Source organism: Coregonus lavaretus (genome assembly GCF_964263955.1).
Source record: "Coregonus lavaretus genome assembly, contig: HAP1_SCAFFOLD_7084, whole genome shotgun sequence".
Classification (NCBI taxonomy): domain Eukaryota; kingdom Metazoa; phylum Chordata; class Actinopteri; order Salmoniformes; family Salmonidae; genus Coregonus; species Coregonus lavaretus.
Genome location: NW_028161750.1, coordinates 14509 through 28868, shown reverse-complemented (window position 1 = coordinate 28868; position 14360 = coordinate 14509). Strand labels below are relative to the sequence as shown.

General features: G+C 50.0%; 1 protein-coding gene across 1 annotated transcript; it reads right to left on the bottom strand.

The window, feature by feature from the left end:
* Positions 1 to 467: 467 nt before the first annotated feature.
* rfc3 (replication factor C (activator 1) 3) lies at positions 468 to 12496 on the bottom strand (the record flags this gene model as incomplete). The annotated part of the gene is given in 6 exon segments (XM_084194790.1): positions 468 to 487; positions 490 to 648; positions 740 to 837; positions 1287 to 1354; positions 9344 to 9481; positions 12304 to 12496. Coding segments are annotated over 6 exon segments (570 nt in total), but the record flags the coding sequence as incomplete, so codon positions are not given.
* Positions 12497 to 14360: the final 1864 nt, after the last annotated feature.

The following is a 14360-nucleotide window of genomic DNA, read 5'->3' as shown; positions in this document are numbered from 1 at the left end:
CCCATCCCCTCCCTCTCCCTCCTCCTCCTCCCCTCCCTCCCCTCCCCCCTCCCCCCCTCCCCCCCCTCCCCATCCATCCCTCTCCCTCCCCCCTCCCCTCCCTCTCCCATCCCTCCTCTCCCCCTCCCTCCCTCCCTCCCTCCCCCCCCCCCCTCCCCTCCCCCTCCCTCCCCCCTCCCCTCCTCCCTCCCTCCCATCCCTCCCTCCCCCCTCCCCCTCCCCTTTCCCCTCATCCCTCCTTCTCCCTCCCTCCCTCCCTCCCCTCCCCCCCCCCTCCCCCCTCCCTCCCCTCCCCCCCCTCCCTCCCTCCCATCCCCCCCCCCATCCTCCCTCCTCCTCCCTCCCCTCTTCTCCATCCCTCCTCCTCCCTCCCCCCCTCCCCCTCCCCTCCCCTCCCCTCTCCCTCCCTCCCCCCCCCCTCCCTCTCCCATCCCCTCCCCTCCCCTCCTTCTCTCCATCCACCCTACCTCCTCTGTACTGGGCAGGGCACCCTGATGGCCAGACACCTGCTCCTGATTGGTCCAATGACCTTGGAGGTGGCATTACAGCAGAGGATGAGCCGGCAGGTGGACATGTACTTCTCCATGGTACGACGCAATGCATGCTGGGCATCCTTAGTGAGGCGGTCCACCTCTGTCAACAGGACAACTAGAAGGGAGAGGTTGTTTTACTAAATGGTGGCAAAACGTGAAAATCCAAACAGAACAGTATGCAGCATGTGTGTGTGTGTGTGTCTGACCTTTGAACTCTCTCTGTGTGCTGGTCTGGATCTGCTGAGACTGGGCTATAGTCTTGATCAGCTCCTGGATGACCACACGGTCACTGTTACCAGCATCACTGTTAAAACAGAGAGATGTGTTCAATATGACCATACGGTCACTGTTACCAGCATCACTGTTAAAACAGATGTTACCAGCATCACTGTTAAAACAGAGAGATGTGTTCAATATGACCACACGGTCACTGTTACCAGCATCACTGTTAAAACAGAGAGATGTGTTCAATATGACCATACGGTCACTGTTACCAGCATCACTGTTAAAACAGATGTTACCAGCATCACTGTTAAAACAGAGATGTTCAATATGACCACACGGTCACTGAGAACACAGGAAACAAAGATGTACAGTATTATATGGTCAAATGGACCACACACAGTTCTTAAAAACACATGGTCACTGTTAGCAGCAACACTCAAGAGATGAGGAAAATCTCTCCAGTTCAGATCGTTGATCATCCTGCCATGGTGTTGATGCATCTGTGTACCAACACTGCTTCCTCCTTACCTCGGGTTGACCTCCAGGTGGTAGTTACTGGCTATGGTGTTGATCTCTATCTTCTTCTTAGAGGGAGCCTGCACAGAGAAGGATGGAATGTGGAATGAATTAGATCATGAATCAGATAGTATTGAGGTGTGTGTGTGTGTGTGTGTGTGTGTGTGTGTGTCTCTGTGTAACCCCCCCCCTCACTGTGATGGTCTGGTGTTCTATGCGTAGTTTCTCCACCCCGGCGCTGTACAGTGTGTGTGTGTGTGTGTGTGTGTGTGTGTGTGTTGAGGGTTGGACAATATTATGATAGCATTGTCTATCGACAAATGATCGACAGCCATCATTTTAAAAATGGTGACGACATCGTGATGTGACAGACAATGGTTTAGCCCAGTGGTCACCAAAATGGCCGATCGCGATCGACTGGTCGCTCTCCAAGGCATTCCAAGTCGATTGCGTTCCTACTCTAGCTTATATGACCTGCTGGCTCCCCTACCTCTGCGGAAGCACAGTTCCCGCTCAGCCCAGTCAAAACTGTTCGCTGCTCTGGCACCCCAATGGTGGAACAAGCTCCCTCACGACGCCAGGACAGCGGAGTCACTCACCACCTTCCGGAGACACTTGAAACCCCACCTCTTTAAGGAATACCTGGGATAGGATAAAGTAATCCTTCTACCCCCCCCTTACCCCACCCCAAAGAAAGAAAATAAAACATATTGTAAAGTGGTTATCCCACTGGCTATAAGGTGAATGCACCAATTTGTAAGTCGCTCTGGATAAGAGTGTCTGCTAAATGACGTAAATGTAAAATGTAATATTAGACAAGATTCAATTGATTATAGTCTGATGGGTGAAAATATGATCACTTGACGAGAGAACGGCGTGTGCAGCCTGAGGTAAGGAACAGAGCGCAAGCTTTTTTTTTGCGACTTTCTCAAATCGTCAATAGCCTATAGTCACATCATGCAGCCCATATATGTTTTGGTTTCTAAAGACATTCTAATGTTTGTATCATTAACAGCTAAAGTAGCCAAATGACTCTAAATCTAGTTTATAGGACCTGTTTCAAATGATCCCTTTTACGCTCAACATAGCCACTTCATACGCTCAACACAGCCACTTCATACGCTCAACACAGCCACTTCATACGCTCAACACAGCCACTTCATACGCTCAACACAGCCACTTCATACGCTCAACACAGCCACTTCATACGCTCAACACAGCCACTTCATACGCTCAACACAGCCACTTCATACGCTCACTCGCTCCGGAACAGGAAAAATATCATTTCTATTTTATTCAGCTAAGTTCAACTATAATCTTCTTACTATAAAATCCTATAATATAAAATAATGTCACGGGACTTATAAGCGTATCTGGTCAGCTAAATGAACAAGCCTACAGCCTATGGCATGGAGCATAGCCAGATAACATACAGTAGGCCAACTCATATTCTGTTCTTCTGAAATACATTTTCTTCATATCATAATGTTTCTTTAGACCTGACTAAAATAATGGATTTATTGTGATGGTGTATATTAAAATTCATTTATTAGGCTTTTAAAAATGTAGATGTTCCAAAGGGCATCAAGTGGCTTGTATGCATGGAGGCCTGGAGATGCTAAATGTGTTTATGTTAAATTGCGTGACAATAACGTGACCGCCACAGCCCTTCCAGAACGGAATGGTAGAAGATATCTCCCACCTCCGTCACTTAGCCTCTGTCCAGCCTTTCAACAACATTATCTTGGGTCATGGTTCGTCCAGTTGCATTCGATTTCGCACTATAGAAAGACAGAGACAAAAATCCATATCGCAATAAATTGACTTTTTTTTTTTGCGAGGCGCTATAGCGGTGTGAAATGGGGGAAAAAAAAGTGACATTGTGATAAATATTTAGCTTGATAACAATAAATAGTAATGATTTAAAAAAAAAAACTTTACATCGCCGGCAAAGGCTCTAGACCTCTTTTTTCAGCGCCAAGTCAGTCAACTGAGATGGTACGGTAGCCTGATATTTAAAAAGTAAGCCATTTCTTCTAACCATATCCAGGGAATGCATGATTTATATTTTGATGTGCAACCTGTCAAAAGGATACATTATTATCAGATTTATTTTTTGGCTCTTCATAGAATTTTGCAGACATTTCTGCATATTGGGACTATATACTCAAAACACTTGGTAACTCCAAATATGATATTGTTGCTATATATAGTCATGTAGACTAATTGATTAATACATCACTAAATGTAGGCTAATGTCCTACAAAAACTTCCCAGTGCTAGAGCTAAGATACTTGATGTACAACATGATCTCACAGTTTGACGTGAGATTGATCCTTATCCACGTTTCCCCCAAACATTACATTTTTAAGTGTTTTTGATTGCTGCTGTATTGTTTCATTTCTCCACAGTGGGGAGAGGGAGTGAGAGTCAGCAGCCTACAGCCTTCTCCACGGTGGGGAGAGGAAGTGAGAGTCAGCAGCCTTCTCCACAGTGGGGAGAGGGAGTGAGAGTCAGCAGCCTTCTCCACAGTGGGGAGAGGGAGTGAGAGTCAGCAGCCTTCTCCACAGTGGGGAGAGGGAGGGAGAGTCAGCAGCCTTCTCCACAGTGGGGAGAGAGAGTGAGAGAAGGCTGCCTTCTCCACAGTGGGGAGAGAGTGAGAGTCAGCAGCCTTCTCCACAGTGGGGAGAGGGAGTGAGAGAAGGAAGCCTTCTCCACAGTGGGGAGAGGGAGTGAGAGTCAGCAGCCTACAGCCTTCTCCACAGTGGGGAGAGGGAGTGAGAGAAGGCAGCCTTCTCCACAGTGGGGAGAGGGAGTGAGCATCAGCAGCCTTCTCCACAGTGGGGAGAGGGAGTGAGAGTCAGCAGCCTTCTCCACAGTGGGGAGAGGGAGTGAGAGAAGGCAGCCTTCTCCAAAGTGGGGAGAGGGAGGGAGAGTCAGCAGCCTACAGCCTTCTCCACAGTGGGGAGAGGGAGTGAGCGTCAGCAGCCTTCTCCACAGTAGGGAGAGGGAGTGAGAGTCAGCAGCCTTCTCCACAGTGGGGAGAGGGAGTGAGCGTCAGCAGCCTTCTCCACAGTGGGGAGAGGGAGTGAGCGTCAGCAGCCTTCTCCACAGTGGGGAGAGGGAGTGAGCGTCAGCAGCCTTCTCCAAGTGGGGAGAGGGAGTGAGAGTCAGCAGCCTTCTCCACAGTGGGGAGAGGGAGTGAGAGAAGGCAGCCTTCTCCACAGTGGGGAGAGAGAGTGAGAGTCAGCAGCCTTCTCCACAGTGGGGAGAGGGAGTGAGAGTCAGCAGCCTACAGCCTTCTCCACAGTGGGGAGAGGGAGTGAGAGAAGGCAGCCTTCTCCACAGTGGGGAGAGGGAGTGAGAGAAGGCAGCCTTCTCCACAGTGGGGAGAGGGAGTGAGCGTCAGCAGCCTTCTCCACAGTGGGGAGAGAGAGTGAAAGAAGGCTGCCTTCTCCACAGTGGGGAGAGGGAGTGAGAGAAGGCAGCCTTCTCCAAAGTGGGGAGAGGGAGGGAGAATCAGCAGCCTACAGCCTTCTCCACAGTGGGGAGAGGGAGTGAGCGTCAGCAGCCTTCTCCACAGTAGGGAGAGGGAGTGAGAGTCAGCAGCCTTCTCCACAGTGGGGAGAGGGAGTGAGAGTCAGCAGCCTACAGCCTTCTCCACAGTGGGGAGAGGGAGTGAGCGTCAGCAGCCTTCTCCACAGTGGGGAGAGGGTGTGAGAGTCAGCAGCCTTCTCCACGGTGGGGAGAGGGAGTGAGAGTCAGCAGCCTTCTCCACAGTGGGGAGAGGGAGTGAGAGAAGGCAGCCTTCTCCACAGTGGGGAGAGGGAGTGAGAGTCAGCAGCCTTCTCCACAGTGGGGAGAGGGAGTGAGAGTCAGCAGCCTTCTCCACAGTGGGGAAAGGGAGTGAGAGAAGGCTGCCTTCTCCACAGTGGGGAGAGAGAGTGAGAGAAGGCTGCCTTCTCCACAGTGGGGAGAGAGAGTGAGAGAAGGCTGCCTTCTCCACAGTGGGGAGAGAGAGTGAGAGTCAGCAGCCTTCTCCACAGTGGGGAGAGGGAGTGAGAGAAGGAAGCCTTCTCCACAGTGGGGAGAGGGAGTGAGCGTCGGCAGCCTTCTCCACAGTGGGGAGAGGGAGTGAGCGTCGGCAGCCTTCTCCACAGTGGGGAGAGGGAGTGAGCGTCAGCAGCCTTCTCCACAGTGGGGAGAGGGAGTGAGCGTCAGCAGCCTTCTCCACAGTGGGGAGAGGGAGTGAGCGTCAGCAGCCTTCTCCACAGTGGGGAGAGGGAGTGAGCGTCAGCAGCCTTCTCCACAGTGGGGAGAGGGAGTGAGAGTCAGCAGCCTTCTCCACAGTGGGGAGAGGGAGTGAGAGTCAGCAGCCTTCTCCACGGTGGGGAGAGGGAGTGAGAGTCAGCAGCCTTCTCCACAGTGGGGAGAGGGAGTGAGAGAAGGCAGCCTTCTCCACAGTGGGGAGAGGGAGTGAGAGAAGGCAGCCTTCTCCACAGTGGGGAGAGGGAGTGAGAGAAGGCAGCCTTCTCCACAGTGGGGAGAGGGAGTGAGAGTCAGCAGCCTACAGCCTTCTCCACAGTGGGGAGAGGGAGTGAGCGTCAGCAGCCTTCTCCACAGTGGGGAGAGGGAGTGAGAGTCAGCAGCCTACAGCCTTCTCCACAGTGGGGAGAGGGAGTGAGCGTCAGCAGCCTTCTCCACAGTGGGGAGAGGGTGTGAGAGTCAGCAGCCTTCTCCACGGTGGGGAGAGGGAGTGAGAGTCAGCAGCCTTCTCCACAGTGGGGAGAGGGAGTGAGAGAAGGCAGCCTTCTCCACAGTGGGGAGAGGGAGTGAGCGTCAGCAGCCTTCTCCACAGTGGGGAGAGGGAGTGAGCGTCAGCAGCCTTCTCCACAGTGGGGAGAGGGAGTGAGAGTCAGCAGCCTTCTCCACGGTGGGGAGAGGGAGTGAGAGTCAGCAGCCTTCTCCACGGTGGGGAGAGGGAGTGAGAGAAGGCAGCCTTCTCCACGGTGGGGAGAGGGAGTGAGAGAAGGCAGCCTTCTCCACAGTGGGGAGAGGGAGTGAGAGAAGGCAGCCTTCTCCACAGTGGGGAGAGGGAGTGAGAGAAGGCAGCCTTCTCCACAGTGGGGAGAGGGAGTGAGAGTCAGCAGCCTACAGCCTTCTCCACAGTGGGGAGAGAGAGTGAGCGTCAGCAGCCTTCTCCACAGTGGGGAGAGGGAGTGAGAGTCAGCAGCCTTCTCCACAGTGGGGAGAGGGAGTGAGCGTCAGCAGCCTTCTCCACAGTGGGGAGAGGGAGTGAGAGTCAGCAGCCTTCTCCACAGTGGGGAGAGGGAGTGAGCAGCCTTCTCCACAGTGGGGAGAGGGAGTGAGCGTCAGCAGCCTTCTCCACAGTGGGGAGAGGGAGTGAGAGTCAGCAGCCTTCTCCACAGTGGGGAGAGGGAGTGAGAGTCAGCAGCCTACAGCCTTCTCCACAGTGGGGAGAGGGAGTGAGCGTCAGCAGCCTTCTCCACAGTGGGGAGAGGGAGTGAGAGTCAGCAGCCTTCTCCACGGTGGGGAGAGGGAGTGAGAGAAGGCAGCCTTCTCCACAGTGGGAAGAGGGAGTGAGAGAAGGCAGCCTTCTCCACAGTGGGGAGAGGGAGTGAGAGAAGGCAGCCTTCTCCACAGTGGGGAGAGGGAGTGAGAGAAGGCAGCCTTCTCCACAGTGGGGAGAGGGAGTGAGAGTCAGCAGCCTTCTCCACAGTGGGGAGAGGGAGTGAGAGTCAGCAGCCTTCTCCACAGTGGGGAGAGGGAGTGAGAGTCAGCAGCCTTCTCCACAGTGGGGAGAGGGAGTGAGAGTCAGCTGCCTTCTCCACAGTGGGGAGAGAGAGTGAGAGAAGGCTGCCTTCTCCACAGTGGGGAGAGAGAGTGAGAGAAGGCTGCCTTCTCCACAGTGGGGAGAGAGAGTGAGAGTCGGCTGCCTTCTCCACAGTGGGGAGAGAGAGTGAGAGTCAGCAGCCTTCTCCACAGTGGGGAGAGGGAGTGAGAGTCAGCAGCCTTCTCCACAGTGGGGAGAGGGAGGGAGAGTCAGCAGCCTTCTCCACAGTGGGGAGAGGGAGTGAGAGAAGGCAGCCTTCTCCACAGTGGGGAGAGGGAGTGAGAGAAGGCAGCCTTCTCCACAGTGGGGAGAGGGAGTGAGAGAAGGCAGCCTTCTCCACAGTGGGGAGAGGGAGTGAGAGAAGGCAGCCTTCTCCACAGTGGGGAGAGGGAGTGAGAGAAGGCAGCCTTCTCCACAGTGGGGAGAGGGAGTGAGAGAAGGCAGCCTTCTCCACAGTGGGGAGAGGGAGTGAGAGTCAGCAGCCTTCTCCACGGTGGGGAGAGGGAGTGAGAGTCAGCAGCCTTCTGGGTGAGCATATAGAGGTGGCCCGGTCAACTGTAAGGGCTGTTATTGTGAAGTGGAAATGTCCAGGAGCAACAACGGCTCAGCCACGAAGTGGTAGGCCACACATTTTACATTTTATATTTTAGTCATTTAGCAGACGCTCTTATCCAGAGCGACTTACAGTTAGTGAATACATATTATTATTATTATTTATTTTTATACTGGCCCCCCGTGGGAATCGAACCCACAACCCTGGCGTTGCAAACGCCATGCTCTATCAACTGAGCTACATCCCTGCCTGCCATTCCCTCCCCTACCCTGGACGACGCTGGGCCAATTGTGCGCCGCCCATGAGTCTCCCGGTCGCGGCCGGCAGGGATGTACTGAAGCGCGTAGAAATCGCCGGTCCTCAGTTGCAACACTCATTACCGAGTTCCAAACTGCCTCTGGAAGCAACGTCAGCACAATAACTGTTCGTCGGAAGCTTTCATGAAATGGGTTTCCATGGCCGAGCAGCCGCACACAAGCCTAAGATCACCATACGCAATTACAAGTGTCAGCTGGAGTGGTGTAAAGCTCGCCGCCATTGGACTCTGGAGCAGTGGAAACGCTTCACCATCTGGCAGTCTGACGGACAGGAGCGGATGCCAGGAGAACGCTACCTGCCCAAATGCATAGTGCACACTGTAAAGTTTGGTGGAGGGGGAATTATGGTCTGGGGCTGTTTTTCATGGTTCGGGCTAGGCCCCTTAGTTCCAGTGAAGGGAAATCTTAACGCTACAGCATACAATGACATTCTAGACGATTCTGTGCTTCCAACTCTGTGGCAAATTTGTGGAAGGCCCTTTCCTGTTTCAGCATGACAGTCCCCGTGCACAAAGCGAGGTCCATTCATAAATGGTTTGTTCAGATCGGTGTGGAAGAACTTGACTGGCCTGCAGAGCCCTGACCTCAACCCCATCAAACACCTTTGGGATGAATTGGAACGCCTACCGCGAGCCAGGCCTAATCGCCCAACATCAGTGCCCAACCAACGTCTGGTTGAAAGCCTTCCCAGAAGAGTGGAGGCTGTTATAGCAGCAAAGGGGGGGACCAACTCCATATTAATGCCCATGATTTTGTAATGAGATGCTTGACGAGCAGTCCAGGTTGTTTTAGTGGAGTTTCTTTTCTTTTCTTTGGGGGGGGTGGCCAATAGGGGCGATAGCATCGTAGACAACTAAACTAAAACTCCACTAAAACTCCACTAAAACAACCTGGACTCAGTGGTAGACTTAACAAAGTAAACATACATCCGGGACACCCCATTTAGTAGGAGATGTTACGTATTACATTTCATGTGATGCGTTACGAATTACATTTCATATATGTAATGAATATGCTAAACGTATACACTACATGGACAAAAGTATGTGGACACCTGCTCGTCAATCATCTCATTACAAAATCATGTTATACGGGTACATAATCACAATAGGACAAAGGTTGACATCGCACAACCCTAGTGTGTGTGTGTGTGTGTGTGTGTGTGTGTGTGTGTGTGTGTGTGTAACCCTCTCCTCACCGTGATGGTCTGGTGTTCTATGCGTAGTTTCTCCACCTCGGCTCTGTGTGTGTGTGTGTGTGTGTGTGTGTGTGTGTGTGTGTGTGTGTGTGTGTGTGTGTGTGTGTGTGTGTGTGTGTGTGTGTGTGTGTGTAACCCCCCCCTCACCGTGATGGTCTGGTGTTCTATGCGTAGTTTCTCCACCCCGGCGCCGTACAGTTCTCTCAGCAGACACATGATACGGGTCTTCTTCCCCGCTCCAGACGGCCCGTAAACCAACAGATGGGGGAAGTCACCACACTGGACCTGGAAAAACAAAAACCACACGTTATAGGATACAGCCCATATACCAACAGATAAGGACGTAGCCTAGCGGTTAGGAGCGTTGGGCCAGTAAGCTAAAGGTCGCTGGTTCAAAATCCCAGAGCCGACTAGGTGAAAAATATGTAAATGTGCCCTTGAGCAAGGCACTTAACCCCAATTTCTCCAGGGTCGCCGTCAATAATGGCTGATCGCTGGCTCTGACCCCACTCTTCGAGGGTGTCTCAGGAAGTGGGATATGCAAAAAAAACGAATGTCCAGTGTACATGTGCGAAATAGGGCAAATGTAAGCACCTACCTGATTGTCTTACTATTATTATCAAAGTCTCAACACTGGATGTGGACCTGGGTCACCAGCCCTCAGTACTGTCATTATAATAACTGGGTCACCAGCCCTCAGTACTGTCATTATAATAACTGGGTCACCAGCCCTCAGTACTGTCATTATAATAACTGGGTCACCAGCCCTCAGTACTGTCATTATAATAACTGGGTCACCAGCCCTCAGTACTGTCATTATAATAACTGGGTCACCAGCCCTCAGTACTGTCATTATAATAACTGGGTCACCAGCCCTCAGTACTGTCATTATAATAACTGGGTCACCAGCCCTCAGTACTGTCATTATAATTACTGGGTCACCAGCCCTCAGTACTGTCATTATAATAACTGGGTCACCAGCCCTCAGTACTGTCATTATAATAACTGGGTCACCAGCCCTCAGTACTGTCATTATAATAACTGGGTCACCAGCCCTCAGTACTGTCATTATAATAACTGGGTCACCAGACCTCAGTACTGCCATTATAATAACTGGGTCACCAGCCCTCAGTACTGCCATTATAATAACTGGGTCACCAGCCCTCAGTACTGTCATTATAATAACTGGGTCACCAGCCCTCAGTACTGTCATTATAATTACTGGGTCACCAGCCCTCAGTACTGTCATTATAATTACTGGGTCACCAGCCCTCAGTACTGTCATTATAATAACTGGGTCACCAGCCCTCAGTACTGTCATTATAATAACTGGGTCACCAGCCCTCAGTACTGTCATTATAATTACTGGGTCACCAGCCCTCAGTACTGTCATTATAATAACTGGGTCACCAGCCCTCAGTACTGTCATTATAATAACTGGGTCACCAGCCCTCAGTACTGTCATTATAATAACTGGGTCACCAGCCCTCAGTACTGTCATTATAATAACTGGGTCACCAGCCCTCAGTACTGTCATTATAATAACTGGGTCACCAGCCCTCAGTACTGCCATTATAATAACTGGGTCACCAGCCCTCAGTACTGTCATTATAATAACTGGGTCACCAGCCCTCAGTACTGTCATTATAATAACTGGGTCACCAGCCCTCAGTACTGTCATTATAATTACTGGGTCACCAGCCCTCAGTACTGTCATTATAATTACTGGGTCACCAGCCCTCAGTACTGTCATTATAATAACTGGGTCACCAGCCCTCAGTACTGTCATTATAATAACTGGGTCACCAGCCCTCAGTACTGTCATTATAATAACTGGGTCACCAGCCCTCAGTACTGTCATTATAATAACTGGGTCACCAGCCCTCAGTACTGTCATTATAATTACTGGGTCACCAGCCCTCAGTACTGTCATTATAATAACTGGGTCACCAGCCCTCAATACTGTCATTATAATAACTGGGTCACCAGCCCTCAGTACTGTCATTATAATAACTGGGTCACCAGCCCTCAGTACTGTCATTATAATAACTGGGTCACCAGCCCTCAGTACTGTCATTATAAATTACTGGGTCACCAGCCCTCAGTACTGTCATTATAATAACTGGGTCACCAGCCCTCAGTACTGTCATTATAATAACTGGGTCACCAGCCCTCAGTACTGTCATTATAATAACTGGGTCACCAGCCCTCAGTACTGTCATTATAATAACTGGGTCTTCTTCACTAGGCACCAGACAGACAGTGAGAGAGGGACTACTTGGACTTGTCCTGTAAGAAATGCTTGTTTTCGTTTCCTGCTGAAAAACGTTTTTGCTACGATGTGCCATAATAAACTAGCCAGCAGATCTGGCCCGCTTTCTTACAGCTGCATTAGGGTCGGACAGGTTTCCTGGGTAGATTAAGACACCGCGGAGCCGGCGCGAGATATGGCTCAGAAAACGTACCTCACTCAATTCAGGGATGAGAAACGCGTTGTACTCCGAATTGTCCCATTGTTACACCGACAAGACTGAGACCGAACAACCTAATAAACACGACCCAGGTTAAGCCCAGAAGTGTTCCGACTTCAACTCCGGTCCAGTCCTGGAGACTCACAGGGTGTGCAGGCTTTTGTTCCAGCCCAGCACTGATTCACGCACACCCTGAAGAGTAACTTAGCAACCTACTACAGGGTCATGGCTAGATGGGTACATTTTATGTCAAAGTGACGTCAAAAGTTGCATGTTTGGGGAGAATTTTTAAATTTTAACCAACGTAACCCTACTTAACCCTTACTACAGAGAGCAGAGCCATATTGAATATGCGGCCAGTAGAGTAAGTTACCGAATCTGCCTGGCTAACAACACTCTTTACTGGAAACCTTCTAGCCAGCTAACGTTAATTAGCTGATAAAGTAGGACAAAAAGACTACTGTAATACCTAGCTCGCGACCTTAGCTAGTAAGGTTACCAGTATATTCGGTATGATAGTAACTATCTGTGATAATACGGTTCCTAAACAGACAAGAGAATTAAAGCTAGCTACATTAGCTAACTTTAGCTCGCTAACGTTAGCCGGCCATGTTGATAAACTGCTTTGACTCTTACCAGGTTCTTCAGCTGATTTGCTTGCTCTTTGTGGTAGTCCAATTTCCCCAGAGAGGTAGGTCTGTATTTGTCCACCCACAAACTCATTTTGAAATGTTTTTTCAGACACAGTCCTCTATTCACTGTCTTGTTTGAGCTGCTGCGTGTTGTTTTTCTGACTTAATTCCCGCGAAATACTTTTTAACGCGCGCTGTCAAATGCGTCTAAACTACAGAGCGACATGAGGGACAAACCTCCTAGTTGGCGTTTTGAAAATACTAAATGCGGCAGCTGCTGCCACCAGGTGGTGACTTGAGGTCATGTCTGGACTGAGTTTGACAAAAAAAATTGCTTAGATGTAGCAAAGATTCTAAGGCAGGGGTCTCCAACAGGTAGATCGCCCCACCTATGAGTATATGGATTTTTTGTTGTTGTTCCATCGCAAACTGTCATAAACATAAAGCTCCCGGCTACTATCCAATCAAAGCCACAGTGACCACGTTTACATGGGCACAGTATTCCGGATAGTAGCTCATATTCCGCTTATAAGGTCATATTCGGGATAAGCTGTTTCATGCACCTTTGACAATCCCGCTCACGAGTATCTCTGTATCCATAAATAAACAGAATATCCCTCATTTAAGTTCATATGGGTTAAATGGAATAGTAATATGAAACATGGACACTGACTGTAGGCCTATAACCTCTCACATGTAGCGTAATATAATATTAACTCCTGCAGAATTATGCATTTCTTGCAATAAAATGATACAACAAATGTTAATTTTGTCATGGGAACAGGAGTGGAGAATTATGACATATTTCTTTCAGCATTTCTTGAGAAAATGTGAATGTGTGAAATGGGTTATCTTTGACACTGTTATGCAAGCAGACAGTTTTTCAACTACTTAACATATGTGCCCAAGAGGAACTTAAGTATTATCAGAAACGTGTTTCACTGTTTTCTCAGCTTTTCATTTCCTTAAAACTGGTCAAACTGATGACATTTGGACATTTTGCACAGGGTCAATCTTTCCACTGTTTTGGAGGTTTTGCGTTTTCTCCCCGGTCCCTAAAAGAAAAAGACATGGCCTTAAAAAGATTATTAATGCTTTCATTCTATCAGTGTAAGACATTATTCTGGTGAGCACTACTTTATTTCGTCATCTAAAGTAAAAGTATAAATCATATCAAATTCCTTATATTAAGCAAATCAGACGGCACCATTTTCTTGTTTTTTAAATGCTAAGCATTCAAAATGTAACTAGTACTTTTGAGTGTCAGGGAAAATGTATGGAGTAAAAAGTGCATTATTTTCTTTAGGAATGTAGTGAAATAAAAGTAAAAGTTGTCCAAAATACAAATAGTAAAGTAAAGTACGTAAAGCGAAATTGAGCCTGTGCAGACTGCGAAAAGCAACAGTAAACAGGATAAGAGGTTTACATGCCACAGTATCCCGTCTAAGATCATCATATCCCAGGCATCTTATCCGGGTTTCTCATAACCGGGATACAAGCTTTTTTCGGGTTATTGTAAAAGGGATATGATGTTTATGTGTGTCAACTCAAAAACAGAATACTTGAGTATCCCCAAAAATAACGGGATATTAGTGTGCATTCAAACGTGGTCAATGACATTACCCACCCCTGGTTAGCCACCCCTGGTTAGCCACCCCTGGTTACCCACCCCTGGTTACCCACCCCTTGTTAGCCACCCCTGGTTAGCCACCCCTGGTTACCCACCCCTGGTTACCCACCCCTGGTTAGCCACCCCTGGTTACCCACCCCTGGTTAGCCACCCCTTGTTAGCCACCCCTTGTTAGCCACCCCTGGTTACCCACCCCTGGTTACCCACCCCTGGTTAGCCACCCCTGGTTACCCACCCCTGGTTACCCACCCCTGGTTAGCCACCCCTTGTTAGCCACCCCTGGTTAGCCACCCCTGGTTACCCACCCCTGGTTAGCCACCCCTGGTTACCCACCCCTGGTTACCCTCCCCTGGTTACCCACCCCTGGTTAGCCACCCCTGGTTACCCACCCCTGGTTACCCTCCCCTGGTTACCCACCCCTGGTTAGCCAC